The sequence below is a fragment of the Silurus meridionalis genome, chromosome 16 (genome assembly GCF_014805685.1).
Source record: "Silurus meridionalis isolate SWU-2019-XX chromosome 16, ASM1480568v1, whole genome shotgun sequence".
Lineage (NCBI taxonomy): Eukaryota > Metazoa > Chordata > Actinopteri > Siluriformes > Siluridae > Silurus > Silurus meridionalis.
Window position 1 is genome coordinate 13671299 of NC_060899.1, and position 18801 is coordinate 13690099.

The 18801-nt window shown below is 41.1% G+C and overlaps 1 protein-coding gene across 1 annotated transcript in view; it reads right to left on the reverse strand.

The window, feature by feature from the left end:
* Positions 1-4224: 4224 nt before the first annotated feature.
* spryd3 (SPRY domain containing 3) overlaps positions 4225-18801 on the reverse strand; it is a 34837-nt gene continuing 20260 nt past the window's right edge. Inside the window, exons 7-11 of the mRNA XM_046869112.1 lie at positions 16875-17024; positions 9713-9770; positions 5740-5847; positions 5515-5657; positions 4225-4470 (exon numbers count right to left, since the gene is read on the reverse strand). Coding sequence (XP_046725068.1) covers positions 4336-4470; positions 5515-5657; positions 5740-5847; positions 9713-9770; positions 16875-17024 — 594 coding nt within the window. The 3' untranslated portion in view covers positions 4225-4335. The remainder of the gene's footprint in view (positions 4471-5514; positions 5658-5739; positions 5848-9712; positions 9771-16874; positions 17025-18801) is intronic.

The following is an 18801-nucleotide window of genomic DNA, read 5'->3' on the forward strand; positions in this document are numbered from 1 at the left end:
TTTCTAGTAGCATGAAAGTTATAATAGGTGTGTGTGTGTGTGAGACACCATCAGGTTTTTTCAAGATTTTTGAAGCAACAGCCCAATTTACAGGGACTCGTGTATAAAAAAAAAAAAAAAAAAAAAAAAAAAAAAAACAATTATATAAATAGGATGAGGTTTTCTTTCAAGAGATATTTAGCATTTTGAAAGGAGTCTCCAGCGTCAGTCCGAGAGTTAAATCTCATAGTTTAAAGCTCATAAATTTCCCCCTTTACACACACTATAAGGATAAGTATTGTGACACGTGACTCCCATCCATATGTGGTTCTTCCCCAAACTGTTCCCACTCATTTGGAGGCTCACAATTGTAAAAGGCGTCTTAGGATGCTGTTGCATGAAATGTTCCATGAGGATATGCTTTACATGGGTATGGATTTGAAGATCTCCTGCTATAGAGCTCTGACCTCAACACCTTCAATCCATGAATTGGAAGGCTGACTGCACCCCAGGTCTCTTCATCTCACCTTCATCAACACAATTGTGGCTGATTGAGGACAAATTCGCCACATAATCCGAGTGGCAGATCTTCCCAGAAGATAAGCAAATGGAGACTAATTGTGGAATGAGACGTTCAAAAAGGAACACATTTCAGTCAGGTGTCCATTTACTGTAGTGTAAAAAGGAGATCTCAGATACTGGATAAAAGTGAAGTTCGCTTTCTTGCCCGTTTTTAAAGTCAGGAACATGTACGTGTCATGCGATCATCTTACATTGCAGCACTGCAGCCCCTTCAGCGTTCTGGCTCTGTATGTTTCCTTAATGAGCAATACTTCATTTTATTTCCAAAATGGAAATGAATACCTTGAGAATTCCAGACTTTGCAGACATGTGGGGGAACAAAAAAACCAATGACCTGTCATTTTTAAACACGTGACGACGGAAACCTCCGGATTTATGGCAAGGAAAAGTTTTTTTTAAGGTTTAATGTCATCTTTTAACAGATATGTAAAGTAAATAATCGTCTTCCCTTTTAGCAGGAAAGTGTGAAGGGTCCAGAGTGACAGGTTTTGGCATCAACTAACGTGGAAGAAAACCCCACATCGAGTCGCTGTGACATGAATTGTGGGACGTAGAGACAAGATGAAAACAATTACTGTCTGAGGTGTGCAGATTGGTGGGGCTCGGTGGGAAGATGGCTGGAGCGGAAAATGCATATGTGATATAAATTTGTTACGTGATCCCGGCTCCAAGACACACACACACACACTCTGCTGTAAAGTGCTCAGGGTGTTAGTGACCTGGATTCTCTCACTTTAGAACACACTGCCAAAGAGCGCTTTTTTTTCCCAGTCAATGATACACGTCATGTGAACGTGGTATCTGCACTCACCTCCCAAACAAAAATGCTTTTAATAAAAAATAAAAAATTTCAACAGACTGCTGTTATTATATTTTGTTAAATATTCTCAAAATATTTCGACTTTACGAATAAAGTCGAAATATTTTGACCATAAAGGCGAAATGTTTTTATGAATAGAATCCAAATATTTTTACGAATAGAATTGAAATATTTTTTTGAGAATAAAGTCGAAATATTTTTTATGAAGAGTCTAAATTTTTTGGGAATTTTGAGAAAAGTCGTAGCAATACGAGATCAAAGTGGAAATATTTTGAGAAAAACACAGAATTGAAATATTTTGATGTTTGGTTAAAACCGAGGTGGAGTAAAACGTACTTTAGGTTAGGATTTAGCAATAAGGAAAATCTATTGTGTTTTGGAGCAGCAGCACAGTGTTATAATTAACGAACGCACAGTGCAGGGGTTCTGTAGGACACATTTTGTTTAGAAGAAAAAAATAAAATCAGACATTGAGAAAACCGCCTCTTTGGTGCGGTCTAAAGGATGTTGGTTACGTCTGCATGCAGTTCCAAAGAGATGCTGCTTCTTAAGGATGATGAGGAAAGAATTCGTCCCTGAAGGAGTTAAAACACCAGCGTTAAAATATGACTTTAACCTCGTTAAAGCTTCGATTCCTAGTCCTTAAAAAATGAGAGATTAAGAAAAAAAAAACATTTAAATAAAAAACACATCCAACCTGAGACATGGCCTTAAGCCTTCCAGGTAAAACCTCGTATTCAGACGTTCTCAGAAAATCACCCGTGTTACACCAAGATAAAAAAAAGAGAGAGAAAATGCAGCCCTTTGGATGATATTATGGCTTTCACTTTATTCAAGAGCACTAAATCCAGCCGAAGGGTGAAGTCGGTTTTCTTACCTCCGACTTATTTGTCAGTTCAGAGTTCAAAATTGCATTAAAAGTCTCAGACTTGAGTTTTACCCGAAGCCCCCCGACTTGAGTGTGTGTAAGTAAGGGTCGGAACGCGGCATGCGATTTCTGCATGAAATCCTCATAAAACTCTTCGAACACGGCCCTGCTGATTTGCATTCACACACACACACACACACACACAATACAAACAAGGCGCTATAAAGAAATAAAGCGTGTTTATTTCCAGATCCCAACCCCTCCCTGATTGCATTTAGCGGCTCGGTGACGCGTACCTCGATGCAAACGACGCGACTGACCTCCGCCTATGACGCAGTTACCTCGTGACATTTCTCTGCTCCTGCTCGGGGCCTCGATTCCACGAGGCAGCGATAAGAACGTGGCACTTTTCTATCCGAATGTCAGAACATTAGAAAAAAAAATGATAAAAAAAAAAAACCATTAGAAATGTCACCAGCTTCAGGATTGTGACGGAAAGGGGAAGGTGCAGGAGCGTGACGCTGATGCTAATGCTCAGGGACGTGAACGCACCGCGAGCGTATGCCGTTTATAGAAATGCCATTCTCTCTCTCTCTCTCTCTCTCTCCACTCATTCATTCATTCGTTCATTCATCTAGTTCCTGAAGTGATTCTTTGTTAGTTGCTGTGGCATTAGTACAGCCTGTGATATATATAATCGCATGTATAACTGTACATTATATACAAGCTTCTTAAAAAAAAAATTGATATATGCATATGATTGGAAATAGTTTTTATAACTTCTCGTTAGTCAGCTGCAATCGTCTAAGAGCTCGGTTTAGGTTGCTGTATTCAGAGTTGCTGGCAATAAAATAAGAATACATTATTTACATATACGCGCATGTGTGTATAAAATGTTGATTTCTTTTAAAGTAATTAAAATGACATGCAGACGGTGGCAAAAAAAAAGAAGAAGAAAATTTTGGTGTCAATTTGATTAAAAAGGGGCGGGGCTAGACTCTTATAAAATAAGAACTATAATAATCTATTATAAAGGAATCGAAATATATTTCGCCATTGATCGTCTCGTTCACATTTACAAGCTCGGGCGAATAGATAAAGAATTCCTGATTGATTTCTGAAAAACTCTCAATAAAGCGTCTGAATGACTAAATGGGAACTGGTCGTTATTTATATGATAATAATCGAGTCGGATGGTAAATTAATATACAAGGTCGTATTTAGACATCTAACAATATTCGGTAGCTGTTCGCTTTTTCTTTTAAGAAAGCTACACTATATGGACAAAAGTATTGGGTCACCTGAATTCACACCTGGTTCTTTCCCAAACTATAAGCAGAATGTTGGCACACAATTGTATAGAATGGATGCAATAGAAGGAAATTTTCCCTTCACTTGAAATAGGAGACCCAAAACCTGTACAAGGTGGGCGTTTAGTGGTTAAGGCAGTGGACTTTGCAGTTCCCGACTGCTGAAAGAGCATGAAACTCCATAACCACACTCCAAAATCTAGTAGAACATCTTCCCAGAAGAGTGGAAGTTATTCAAACAGGAAATGGAGATCAAATGTGCAATACATTAAAATGCATATACATATGACTCCTACGGTCAGGTGTCCACAAACTTTTGTTCATATAGCATATAATATTGATAATATTGCCAGACAACGTAGCCAGACTTACAGCTACCAGAGAAGCCCTTTAGTACGAAGTGTCTCCTATTTATTACATCAGAACGTAACCGCCCGTATGCGGTTTCAGCTTACCACGCGCTCTACTCAACTCTGAATACAGCTTCACGGCAGGGTTACACGCCACTGCGACCATCGACAAAATCATACAACGAGAATACAGTTTAGAAGGACAAAAAAAAAAAAAAAAAAAAAAGACTGTAAGCATCGTTATTCCAGCACGAGTGAAAACTTTTTTTGGTTCGATAAAATGATGCGCAAAAACACCCCAACAGTGAGCACTCATGAATAAACAAAACATTATATTATTTTGCAGAATTAACATTCCCTGATTCCCTTTTCGAACCGTTCATGAAGCTCGCGGCCGGATTGATACAGCGTTGGAGCGCTCCGTCATCATCCGCTGAGAGGGTGGAGATCCACCTTCACCTTCTCTCCGCTGCTCAGCATGCCTACGGTGGGGTAGAACCCTCCGGCCGGCACCACCACCTCTCTCCTCCCGATGATCTTCCCGTTGCGGGTAAAGAACACCTAGGGGGCGACAGAGAGTCATGTTTCACGCAGAACATTCAGAAAGACCCAGGGCTTCAACGCCAGCTGCTTCTCATAGCGGCGCACAGAGCTTAGTTATAAATGGCGTGTACTTTTCAGGAATTAGAAGTACGCAATCTTTTGGCTCGGGCTTGTTTTTTTTCCCCTCTGTTTACAAAATAAAACACTGAGGCCTCAGTTTACTTAGTAAATATCTACAGTTAAAAAAACCGTCAGTGTGGAGTGAGGATGCACAGCGGTGGACACACAAATATTGTTGCAAAAGTGTGGCAGGGTGCACGGTCATGCCCGGCCTGATCTGCTGCAGGCCAAGCCGAAATTCTTTGTGGTTACTTCAGGACTGAAATCCTCCTGTGATTAATGCTGCTCAACTTTCACACCCAGAACGAACCTGAGCACACAGAGATCTGGCCGTTTCTAGAAGATGACACCGCTGGCTTTAAAAGCGCATGCACACCTAATAAAAATGATTCATGCATTGTTTTAATGTTTGTTTGGTTTTGTTTCCATTCACCAGGCCGTAGTTGTAAAGAGACTGAGTCAGGGGGTCAAACTCGAGATTTTCAGAGCAAAGAAACACAACCCAGAAAACACTATGGTGACAAATCTAACACACATGTTTGTCTGTGCAGAGGTATGTTTTTTTTATATCCGGTGGGGATTAACTGGAGTCCAAAGTCCTGATTTTGTGTATAAGGGTGAGGTTAGATTTAGACGCAGATACAGCAGCAATTTACAGAGGTGGAAAGTAACGAATTATATTATATTACTTACTTGCATTACTATAATTGAGTAGTTTTTTTTTTATGTACTTCAACTTTTCAAAGTAGTTTTTAAAATCTGTTATTTGGCTTTTACTTTAGTATGTTTTGTCTGAAGTTTGCTGACCGTTACCGAGTCAAATAAATAAATAAATAAAAATAATGCAAGGGGGAAAAATTACTGCACCGATTGGATTAATAGGCTTTAAAGCTTTTCTACGAAATCTAATGTCAGAATAATGGAAATGTCTGGACAGCTCACCATAACCTTCCTGCCTTCCTGCTCCTGCTCCTGCTCTGCATCATCCCCCTCTTCCTCCTCGTCTTCATCGTTTAGGTACAGAACGTTCTGAACATGGTTTTGTTTGGGATTCTCGCCTACGTCCTCTCCGTCATCGACCTCATCTAATGGAAAAAAAGATACGCAGACAATTAGTTTGTACCAATAGTTACAAGAAGTATGCGATTCCAAACTACAAGATCTCACCTTCGTAATCCCTAGGGAACATGATTCCACAGCCCATGATGTCGCCTTCGAAGCAACGTGGGCCGAATGGATCTCCGACTCCACTGCCATGGAAAATCTTTCCATCATCTGCGGGAAAAAGAACCGGCACAAGACGTTCCAAGATTCAGCAACAATCGCAGACAAAATACAGAAAAAAATACTATAAAATAAATACAAAAATAAAACAAAAGATTTGGGTATGGATATGACTGAGATATTGAAAGTAGTCCAGCTTTAAAGTGTTGCAAAATGTCACTGTCACTAAAGTGTTCATGTGCTGTATTCAGAGAGAGAAATTCAGGTACTGGGTGCTTTCCTGGTCTTTTTATTTCACTTTATGCACCAATACCAGCAGCGGGTGTACAATTTACCCATTTATTCAGATCGAGGCTCCAGGCTTCCCAGGTATGTAAATGTAAGGCATTTGGCAGGCACTCCTCGGTCAATCATCTTACAGAGCTTGTCTATCAAGTCTTTAGGTACCAACAAGCAAGGGCACTTCCAAGAACATCTGCTTAAATCAAGCTTTAACTACCAACTGGATGCCAGTCCAATGGAGAGCATTTGTAATATTGTGAATTGGTTAAAGTACAGCTCGGGATCGGAGGTAGAATGGCACATATGAGGTGGTAACAAAAAGTGTTGAGACTAATTTGCAACATGCCAACAGATGGCAGCAAAAGGTTGCACACACAGTCACAGGGGGCACCAGCCTTATAAGTCAGTGTGCCAAAAGACACCGTCCTGTGTACATCGGGAGCTGTGCAACTGCTGGTATTCTGAGCTCTCCTTACACGCGAGTTTCTCGCTGGAAACATTCTCACGTACGCAGAATTTTTGCCAGTAACCAGTACAGAGGGCACAGAAGCGGACTGGTAAGAAAAACAAGTCACTAAAGTCAGACTGATGATTCAGGATCAGTTGCAAGGGTCTAAAATGGCAAAGACAGACTAGTAGATATTATTAGCCAATAAGCATAACGTCTCCTTGGAAAGACATGGTCCAATACTGTATACTGCACAAGAAATTCATTCATGACCAGGACTTACACTTGATTAATGTGCATTTGCTAGAAAATTCCCCTCCTCTGGCCATGCTGTTGATGCAAAACCATGCCAAAACAAAAAATAGATTTCTTTGGAACGTCATCTTTACTGTCTGTTTGTTAAATCTTTCTGATAAAGAGGAAAATGAACAATGGCAAGATACAGACAACATGAAAAAAACCACACACAGACACGGAAAAGGTAAAATGCAGGGAAAAAGCCCACTGCACCATGTAACCAGTAAATATTTGTGAAGTTGTCATGGGACCCGTTCCTGGCTTGGGATCCGGCTTAAACAAATCCCTATCGAGAATATGGGAGAGTGATGGAGACAGTGTATCATTAAGACTCGAATGCGGGCCCCTGTCACAACACGACACCACAATCGCAAAAAACTCCGCATCCAGTGTGGAAGAAGTAGATGGCTATAAATAGATAGGGGACATAGGTGTGTTGTTTCAACCTGCTGGAACGCTTTCAGGACTTTTGGCACCTGACCTACACAGATGCTTTTCCTCGTACGTTTCCTCAGAGCCCTGTCTGGAAAAGATGTGAGGAGATATCTCCGCCGGGATGCTGCTGCTTCCACAATAATAAAAAAAAAAAAAAAAGAGGACCACATATCAAGAAGTTTGTTGTGCCATTGGTAGATTCCTCAAAACGAGTCCGGCTCTATCCAGCCAAGGACGTTATCGAGTGTCTCGTCGCAAGCGTGCAACATTACAGCAATAAACTGGCAAACGATCAGCTTGACCAAAGTACTAAAGCAGATCGAAAAATCGTTCCCTTTGCAAGAAGTTTGGGTTCCTCACTCAAAATGTCAAACCCGAAAGGCTTGTGCAGCAACAGCTGGGATCGAACCCAGTGAGGGTCCTGTGTATAGGACCGCACCTGGCGCTAGCGTCAGGTGTAAATGGGGGCTCCTTATAGATCATGGCATCTTAATGACCCGTGACCCTCTTACCTGGCCCGCTGCTGAAGTCTTGCCAAAGCTTAATCTGGAATGAGCACCGTAAACACGGCCCTCCTTTGGGTCGCAATAACAAAATGACGGTTGCCTGATGGGAGGGCGATAAGCTGAGAGGTTTGCTTCCTAGCGTAAGGAAGAATAATAATGGAGGTGCAGCGATGATGCGATAAGCCAAGTGCAAACAGGATTGGGAAATGTACATTACGGCATGGCTGGAATTTTGGAAGCGATATCAATATAAATAGTGCCGCCAGAAAGGCAACAGACAAGCAGCACAAGACATGTCCCCAAGTTTCAGCATGTGGACTGGGCTTTCGGCGTAGTAAGGGTCTGCGACTGCGGTGCTTCTCAACCAATTACCCTATATAGTCTTTACACTAGAAAGTTGCCAGAAGTCTAGTCTAATCGTGTGGCATGACAGAGGTAAAGAAGTCATGGGGTAACAAAGCCATCAGATATGCTACATATACCTCTCTCAACTGGAAGTCTGCAAAGATACAGTTCTGTGTCTCAAAAAGCTCATAACTAATCACAGTCCAATCATTTCCTGAGGCCCACCAAAGTGCAGATCCTGAGATAGACAGAAATGCCCCTGATGATGCTCCTGGTCACACTCCATGGGCTTTCCATGTGCCCCAAAGTCAAGCAGAGGCAAAAAGAGTTCAAGCAAAAGAACAAAGCTTCAGCTTTAGATGAAGATATGTAGAAATACGAGGTGGTATCGGGAAACGTTATCGTCTTTTAATCTTTTATCTTGTAGTGTTTGTAGATCAAAAATCACTGTGCTGGAGGGGGCAGTAAACAATAGAGCCACAAATAACGATGTGCAAAATTACCTGGAATTTTTAAGACTGAAAACTTTCTGTGACGGGATATAATAGGGATAAACTGGGAATTTACTAAATTGCTGATTAGCCTATAATATGGAACCTAGATGTAGTTGAAATAAAAAAAAATCATGCAGGACAATTTTAGTTAAAACAAACCAGATTTAATGCAATTTCAGTTGAATTTCTACCTGCACATTCATCAATCTCATGCCACTGAGGCCACACCCCCTACATGCACTGTGCATTCGTCCTTAACATAACACAATTTCTACAATCATTTCTTTTATTTTTTAAATGTGCATTAGTCGGCAGGAATGTCAGCTTATGACCAGTTTATATTTGTTTGTATATGATACAGTTTAATTAATTAATTCCCATAAGTTCCAAAGTTTCCAAATTGGAACATTTCCAAAATTCCCCAAATGTTTCCGAAAATTTACAACCCTGGTGCGCACACGCACACACACACAAACACACACAAGCAAAGGCCAAAGCACCAAAAGAAAACAGTCAGTCAGAGAGACAAACATAAAATAAAAACAGGCGCATATCAGACACAACAAACGTACAGAAAAGCAGACAGACGTACACACTAAAATAAAACGCGTCAACAAGTTACACAAGCAGGAACAGACACCCCTCCAACAAAAAACCCGAACCTGCGGACAGAAACACACGTGCAGCAGACGTACACGCAGGCGTTTACACACCGAGACGAAGAGATGCATTTTTATTTTGAGAGAATTCTGAACAGGCCCGGACAGAGCCGTTACTCAGGAACAAATGCAGACACACGCGAAAACGTGTAACGCAAATAGCGGTTGAAAAAGAATACGCGCTGGCAGAATGCGGCGTCTCGGTCTCGGCCCAGTGACGCTCACACACTCACTGCATGTGAACTCACAATAGAACCAGAGCCTTAATCACAAACAGGTGATCGGTGGGTGCAGTGCATGAACACATCACGATCACACACACCATCACATCTAATAAACTGATTTGCATGTTCTGGATGATTCCAGGTATAGAAAGTTGTGTGTGTATATGAGTGTGGGTTTTTTTTATTATTATTTATTTATTTTATTTTTTTAAAGTGCGAGTCTCACCTGCATGATACGCTACTGAGCCTCGGCTCCAGCCTGGATGTCTGTTCTTCGGGTAATCCTAGAAAACACACACACACACACACACACACACACACACACACACACACACACACACACACACACACAGATGAAGACATTAGATGACCATTGAATCTCCATTTACACGATGGTGGGAATTAATTGGACTTATTGGGACACTTTTGTTCTACTTTCACTGCATAAATGCTGACTGCACCCCAGGACTCCTCACATCACCTTTATCAGTACCTGACTTCACCAACACCCTTGTGTCTAAATAAGCACATATCTCCACACACACACTTCAAAAATCTAGTTGAACCTCTTCCCAGAAGGAAGAGAGTTGGAAATGGGGTGTTTAAAAAGCACATACAATTCTTAAGATCAGGTGTCCACAAACTTTTGGCCGTACAGTGCGTATTCTTAAAATGTACGTGGTCACACTTTTAGATGTGACTTATCTCAACAGCATGACCAAGTAGAAATGATGGTATTAGAACGATAATAAAAGCGATCGAGAAACCAGCAGTCAATGGAAAAGAGTTGCAGGACAACCTGAAAGCAGCTGGAACAAGATGTATACGGAGAACAATAAGCAATGAATCGTGTCCATTGGTACACTACATGAGAAATCCTGATACACAAGCAAATTTCAACAAACACTTTTGGAACAAAAGATAAAACGCTCTGGGGGCAGTTGAGCTTGCCGTGTTTGGAGAAAGAAAGTTTGGGTTCTAGTGCTTTGCTGCTTCAGGTCTGGAATTCTGGCCAAGTACAAATGACACTGAGCTTTCCGTGGACCTGGTGATTTTGTCCACCAAGGTTACTGCTTTCACGCGGTAGCACAGGATGCGTCTCTGCTATAGTACAGTCCCATGCCGGCAGGAAACACTCAGAGCGGCCAAACAATTTATTTGATCCCGATAAGATCGGAGAAGGAGTCAGAGTTAACGATCGGAAATGTGTTTTCGCATTTTTTTGCGTCTCTACGAGCGAAGCACCTGCACGAGCTATCTACGACTGTTGTTCATTCCTGAAATGTTTTGCTTCTTCCTAATGGTTCGGCGCACAAATGAGGCGTTCATTTGCTTAACGGTGATGCTCTTATCGGGTCCGAGAGATGAAAATAGCATGTTACCTCTTTTGCCCTCGAGGGGGTAAGAATCGTTCGGAGGATCTCGCTGACACAAGGGTGAAAACGCAGATGTTTTTCAACCCGGTTCAAAAGAAAATCAAAAGCGAGGAACCACGGAATGCCTTTGGGTTTCAAAATGTTCAGCATTACTTCATCACACATTCTGGTCCAATGTCATATTGAGAAAGCAGATGTAGAATTAGCAGCGTTACTGTACTTGAGCAGCTTTTTCACGTATCTTTACTCAAGTATTTCATTTTTTACTCGTTTTTGATTGGCGCTTGGTAGTGGTGGATTTAGGGGACATGGGCAGACGCCCAGAGGGGGAAGACAGGGAGCAGGGCATCCCTGCTGGACTCGAATGCCAAGATGCAATGCAGCTGAGTTACAGCAGGTACTTGGTTCAGAAGAAATCTACAGGTAGAGTTTGATGTCTTGACTATAAAATGAATCAAAGTTCAAATTAGCATGAAAGGTAAACATTTGAAAGAGGACCTTTGAGATGAGGAGGTGAAGGAGCCCAGATGACTAAAGGGCTACCGCATCTGCATTGCTTTCTTTAGGTAAAAAAGTGATGGGAGGATCGTATCGTTTAAGTGACGTGGTTCTTATCGAACGTTTTTAAGTCATTTGATCCGAAATGAAATAAAATGTACCATTTTTAATAAGCAGATCCTCCAACACGTCTACATACACGAGCCACAAACTTTAGATCCGATAATGAAAATAACACAATGCAGCTAAGGACAAATCATGATAAACAGAATGAGTAGCTTCACCTCATATCTTCTGGTACGTGGCGTTAGTTCTTTTTTTCACGTAACAATAATGTCCAGATTCTATGAGCAGACTATGACCAGACTATGACCAGACTATGACCAGACTATGACCAGACTATGACCAGACTATGACCAGACAGTCAAATGACATTGAGAAACCATTAACAGATGTCAAGTCAAGAAGCTTTTATTGTCATTTTAACCACATAGAGCTGAGCTGACGCAGTACACAGTAAAACAAGACAACGTTCCTCCAGAACCCTGGTGCTACATAAAACAACATGAAGCTACTTTTACTTTCATAGAAGTGAAAATAGAGCAAATAAACATGGAAACATGTTTACATTTCCACACGGTTAAGAAAAAGCCAGCACAGGAAGCGGTAAGGATGCATGAGAATAAAAGCAAAAGGAAGCAGAAGAGACTGAGGGAATGTGTCTTACAAGTTCCTCTTCAGCCTCTTTTTCTGCTCTGTAACCACAAGACCTGCCTTTTTTTTTTTTTTTTTTATAAACTCGTCTCCAAGATTACATGGAAATGGTTTTGGTTCGGGCTCAGTAAAGTATGTGGCCGACGGCAGCGCCGCGCCGAGAGCTGGATGTCGTTTGATCTGTTTATCTAATTAGGAAAATTGAGGGGATGAGAAAGCAGCAGAGAAAAGCTGATGGATTTACTGTCTCAGTAAAAAAAAAAAGCCACAGAACCAGTCTTCGCAAGATGGATGATACACTTAAGTATCCATCGCTTTAATTTCAACCCACGGTCGCAGTGAAGAACGATCTCAACGTAAAAGCATTCCCATAGGGCATTAGGATTAGAGCATGACGCTGAACAAAAAAAGGGTTTCCAAAGAGAGGATTGAGGTGATGACACGCCAGATGAACGTGCTACAATAGAGGACCGATCATGGAAGATTGGAGCTGTCATAATAAATCATTAGGAGTAGGTAACTTTATTTTTGTAGACGCTTTCCTCCATGGTGAACATCCATACACTGGTACACACTGCATCCACACAGAGAACCAACAATAATATTAACCAAATAAAAGAAACATTATCCTGTCAATCATAATCATGGCGGAAAATTAGGGCAAAGAAAAATGACTTGGATTTGCTCACATTAACGCAATTAGTGTTGAGGGGTGCAAAGGGGCGGAAAACTTCCGGTAAATTTCCAGAAACTTTCTACTGGAACTTCATCTGTGGAATTTTGGAATTAATTCATGTTTGAAACTTACCAGGAATTTATGGGAATTTATAAGAATTTGGGGGAAGATTTTATATTCATATCATAACAAATATCAGGGCTGAAATGATTCTCGAATAATGAGTAACTCCAATACAAAAAAAAAAAAAAAAATCATACACGCAAATTATTTGCCTTGATGCTTCGTTTTAGTCAATTTAACAAAACACGGAGCACTGTGTTTCCCCATGGACCATTATTACTGACGGACCACCCTCTAAACTCTGGAGTGCCCTGGACAGGTAACATAGAAGACGCTGCAGAATGGAAAATGGAGGAAAAAACAGCGAGGGCCAAATAAAACACTGTACAGTGCGTTTACCTTTATTTAAGTAATTTCAAATCGATTTTGATATTTGTATTTATATATTTTTATATATTGTTAGTATCCTTTTGTTGCACAATTACACATGGCACAAGGAAGTTGTAAACAAATTTGTTTACGTTTGTATAATTGACATCATTTTGTGTGCACGATTAAAAAGTGTATTGCTGTGTTATGCAGGAACGCACAGTGCATGTAGGGGGAGTGGCCTCAATACCCCTGCAGTAAGTGTGCAGTGTGCATGTGATTAAAAATGTACAGGGTAGAAATTCAACAGAAACGCCACAGATCCGGTCGATGTACCCAGGGCAATGTGTTTTGGCACTTTAATGAAGGTCAGTGCTCCCTGTGACTGTGCGTACAGCCTACAGAAGGTTGTATTCTTCAAACTGGTGGTTAAATGCCTTTAAAGTGAAGACATTCAGGCTTCCAAAGAACACAAACAGTCATGCTAGTGTCACTGACTCAGTCCTATCTGATCCATGGTGGTGGTGGTGGTGGGGGGGGGCAGGGAGAGGGGGGTTAAATCAGTGTTATATGAGCTGCCTGCATTTCCACACTGTGGCAAAATCAACAAGTCGCTGAGAGGCTGTTGATGGAGGTTGATGCCCATCTCTGAACAAATTCAGCGCGGGGTTAAGTGATGGAGGGCGATAGAGTACGGGCTCCGCTGCCACCATAACGATGCTGTAAAGATGAGAGTGGTAAAAGAGTCCTTTGTGCAAACATCTCAGCACTGTCGAGTCAAAAATATGAAATTGGTCGCCACGAGAAAACGTCCGGGTCGATGAAACACTGCATTTCTGAATAGAAAGTTTCCGGGTCAGGGAGGCCAAAAGGGTTTTAAAAAAAAAAAAAAAAAAAAAAAGAAGAGATGGAGATTGGCGAAGTAGCAACAACACATCCAACCCTTATTACCTCCATGTCAGACCTTTGTCCTGCAACCGGAAGCCCTCCAGAGCTACAAACGAGTTCCTGGCAGCATTCCGGGAGACAAAGTCAGCGATGGGTGATGTTCGGGACCAAAATCAATGTTCCGTTGTTTTTTTCAATAAAAGATAAAGAGAACTGTTGGGGGGGACCAACAGAAAAGACCTTTTGTTACCCCGAAATGTAAAACATTAAGTGTTTCGGAGAAGCTTCAGTGCTTTAAAACTCGTGGGACGGATTCGATTTTTGTTTTTGTTTTGTTTTCTTTGTAGTTGCCTGGAGGACGAGAAGGTTCAGCAATAGGAGATGTCTCATGTAGGCTGTGGAGTGATTGAGCTGATGGTAGAATGATTTTTTACTGAACGGATTAATTAGCGTGCACAGATGACAGGCAGGTCTTTTCACAGTCAGGAACATGCAGGAACATGGAAACAGTGACGTGACCAAACCAAGAGAATAAATAGGAAATTTAAACACAACATGCAGTCACCTTGGTTCCCAGGCTTCCAAAACAAGGAAGTGGGCAGACACGTGGAGGAGCTAATTCGCTTATCATGGTTTTTAGATTTTAGCTCTAATCGGAGCACATCATCGAGACTCTCAGAAACTCGAATGAATGTTACATTTCAGACTTTCTGATGTTAGTTGGATAATATAGAACTTATGTATTTTTTTATTTACATTTTCTTTATTTTACTTCGAAATCTAATTCTGATTAGGAGCTTCAGAGGTTGAAATGGACTTGGTCAGGGATCGCCAAATAGTGAACCGCATTCAAGATGATATACTGGGGCAAAGCGTTGAGGAGGCGTGTCCCAGAAAAAAGATTTCCATGTTCGAATCAGATTTAAATCAGCTAAATTGGCGGTACAAGCGCTAAAACTATAAGGCACAAAAAATAAACTGAAATGAAACTCTGGAGGCTCCAACGCAAAGAATGCGAAGGTTTGCCTGGTAAGCATGCGTGTCATGATCGCTCAGAAACAGGATGCTGTGCGAACTTTGACGTCCAAATGCAAGCAAACTGTAATTAAGCAGCCCTGCAATTATCTGCTTTACCACCTTTGTTGGCATTTTGCTGCATAATAAAATACAGATGCGTTAAAGGCTGCAATGTTCCGTGGCAAGTTACGGCACCCTTGATAAACCTTCCCGCCACTACACCCCCCTGTCCAACTTTTCGGTTTTCCCCCCCCCGGAGGACAGCGAAGTCAGTGGCCTTGTTCAACCCTTCAAATCGACACGCCTGTTTACTGTCTGCGGTTGCAGACCTGCGAGTAATTAGCCCCAGAACGGTCCGCAGCCACCCTGAGACGAGAGGCAGGAAGGAACGACGGCTGTCCAAGCGATCACGGTAAACGAAGAGGAATGCGCAAGGCAGGACTGTTTAGATGCAAAACGCAACAGTAAAGGGGAAGTTGGCGATTTTGACCAAAACGGCGATTTATTCGTTTGTTTGACGCACCGTTTAAACGAGTCCTTTGATTATGCTTTGGACTCTGATCATCATGGAAAAATTTCCTCTGCTCCAAGCACAGACTCTGAGTGTTGCTCAGACAGCGAGTGCTGAGTGTTTTTTTCATCATGTGGTGGAAAGACAGAGAGGTGATTTGTCACGAGGCCGAGTCGCGTTTACACGCGCCGCCTTGGGGCAGGTGCAAATGGTCTCAGCATGGATTCCAAATGGTGCGATTCTTCCACATTTCAATAGGTTTATATAAATATCATTCTCCAAGAATAAACAGTACAAATCATTTTCCAAAATGACCAAAAAAAAAAAAAAAAAAAAAAAAAAAAAACAGTATTAGTTCTAGTATTGAATCCTTATCACCAAATATGACTTCTGATTAAACAGTTTTATTGTTGTGAGAAATTGTAAGATTTGATGACAAGACAATATAAAAGTAAGATGTGTGTTATTAAAAAAGGAGGAAAAGAGGAAGAAGAGAGTGAGAATTGACGAAAAAAAAGAAAGAAGAGAGTGAGAATTGACAAAAGAAAGAAGAGAGAAAGAAAGAAAGAAAGAAAGAAAGGTGAGAATTGATGAAAGAAAGAAAGAAAGAAAGAAGAGAGTGAGAATTGACGAAAGAAAGAAAGAAAGAAAGAAGAGAGTGATAATTGACAAAAGAAAAGAAAGAAAGAAAGAAAGAAAGAAAGAAAGAAAGAAGAGAGTGAGAATTGATGAAAGAAAGAAGAGAAAGAAAGAAAGAAAGAAAGAAAGAAAGAAAGAAAGAAGAGAGTGAGAATTGACGAAAGAAAGAAAGAAAGAAAGAAAGAAAGAAAGAAAGAAAGAAAGAAGAGAGTGAGAATTGACGAAAGAAAGAAAGAAAGAAAGAAAGAAGAGAGTGAGAATTGATGAAAGAAAGAAAAAGGAAAGAGTGAGAATTGACGAAAGAAAGAAAGAAAGAAGAGAGTGAGAATTGACGAAAGAAAGAAAGAAAGAAGAGAGTGAGAATTGACGAAAGAAAGAAGAGAGAGAATTGACGAAAGAAAGAAAGAAAGAAAGAAAGAGAGCAGTAAAGCGAAATGAAGGACAGAAAAAAGAAAGAAAGAAAAAAGGAAATGAGCAGTAAAGCGAAATGAAGGACAGAAGAAATAAACAATTTTCTTCTTTTAAAATAAAGTTTCTTGTTTAGGCCACGCCCACTTCTCTGCTGAACCCCTTTGTAAAAGTTGTATTATAGACGCAAGGCTTTTTGTCAGACACGGACTGCATAAACATTCCTCACCCTCCGAGCAAGACCCAAAGCGATGTAGCATTTCTCTCCAGGGTCCACAATCTCCACTTCGAAGTAGTGGCTCCGTGTGCAGAGCGGCTGGCGAGCCTGAGCCAGTCCTACATCCACGATGCTCTTTCCCTTTCCTGTGTACTCCAGCAGCTGTAGAGACAAACAGCAGCACCGTTACACCAAATCACATGCTGAAGAACACAATCACATCATACCATGAGCACTGAGCTGCTCACTCCCTCAACACGGTGATGCATCGATTTTAAAAAGCTCTTAATATGCATCTTTGACGTATCGCATCGTCGGCTCTTCACCGAGGAGAATGGAGATGTGTGTATATATATATATATATATATATATATATATATATATATATATATATATATATATATATATATATATATATATATATATATAGACCAGCCTTTGCTCCCCACGTGCATCAGTGAGCCTCGACCGAACGCAACCCTGATGCCGGTTCACCGCTGATCCTTCCTTAGAGGAAGACTTTTGATAGACACTGAACACTGCAGACCAGGAAAATCCCACAAGAGCTGCAGTTTTGGAGATGCTCTGCTCTGACCCAGTCGTCTAGACGTCACAATTTGGCCTTTCAAATTCAAAACCGTACGCTCGCCCATTTTTCCTGCTTCTGACACTGGACTTCCACGGAGTACAACTAAATTAGGTATTTCTAAATGTTACTCGCTAGGAAGGAAGTCAAATTCTATCTAGTGGTAGATATTATATATTTTACTTCCGTTTAATCCGTTTGCAAACTATCCATCGTGTCTTGCATACGCATTACTTCGATTCACCATGTTTTTTCCCCTAACCACCTTAATATTTTTGACCGAAAAAATAAATAAATAAAATGTAATATCCAATGCAAAATGCATCTATTAACCCAAAGAAACCATATAAACCGTGTCGTGTGGAAGGACTGCAGAAAACTGCTCAGGACACTCTCCTCATCTTTTCTTCTTTCCTTGCTAGAACAAAGGCACTGAATCCAAGCCACAACACAGAGGAGTAATGACTTTCAGATTCTAAAAACTCTTCATTAATTGCTCCAAAGTTTCCATTCACAATGTCAAAATCACCATATGCCCGAGCAGTGGAAACAATCCTCCGACACCATTTACAACTCTCGGCCCGCTTGTTTACCCCCAGAGAGTGACTGCTGCTCAGGCGCTCTGACAGACGGACGAGGAGTGAAAAACACACTGGGATAAAAAAAAAAAAATCCTGAACTTAAAATACTTTGTTTTATTTATCATATTATTTCAGTCCGACAGTCCTTTTTACTCCACTACTGTGCATTCGGCTAAAAGTGGTGAGGTTCAAGTGCCAGAAAATGCCTTGATGACAGCAGTTTTTTGTTTAGCTATAATTAGTTTTATGGCTATAAATATAAACTCATCAAGGTTATGTTTATCTTTTTCACTAGAGCCACAAAGTCTGAATAGATTTTTTTTTTTTTTTTTTAAAAAGCCAAGAACTTAATCTATTGCATCAGTTTTCTCGCGGCTTTCTGAGGCTCTAATCTCCGATCTGATGAGACGCCTTTAGCGAAACCGTACGCAAACCATAATAACAGCATGAATGGACAAGCAGTGTGTTACAAAATCTGTGCAGGTTTATGTTTAGAAAAATAAAGTCTCTGACCTAAAGATACCCCCCCACCTCCCCAAGCGCTCGGTTGGATCAGATAAAATTCTTTGCATTGTCTGCATGCTGACGAGCCCCAACCCAGAATGTTACAGTACTCTCGCTTTGCTGTGAAGCCGGGAATTCTTAGACCTACACCTTCATCTTCGGGAAGAGGGCGAAGTCCACATCTGGAGAGTAGGGTTGGTGCTAAAGCGAGATCGTGTGGCTTGTTCTCCGACGATCATCATGCACAAGCTGCCGGACGGTTTTCGGG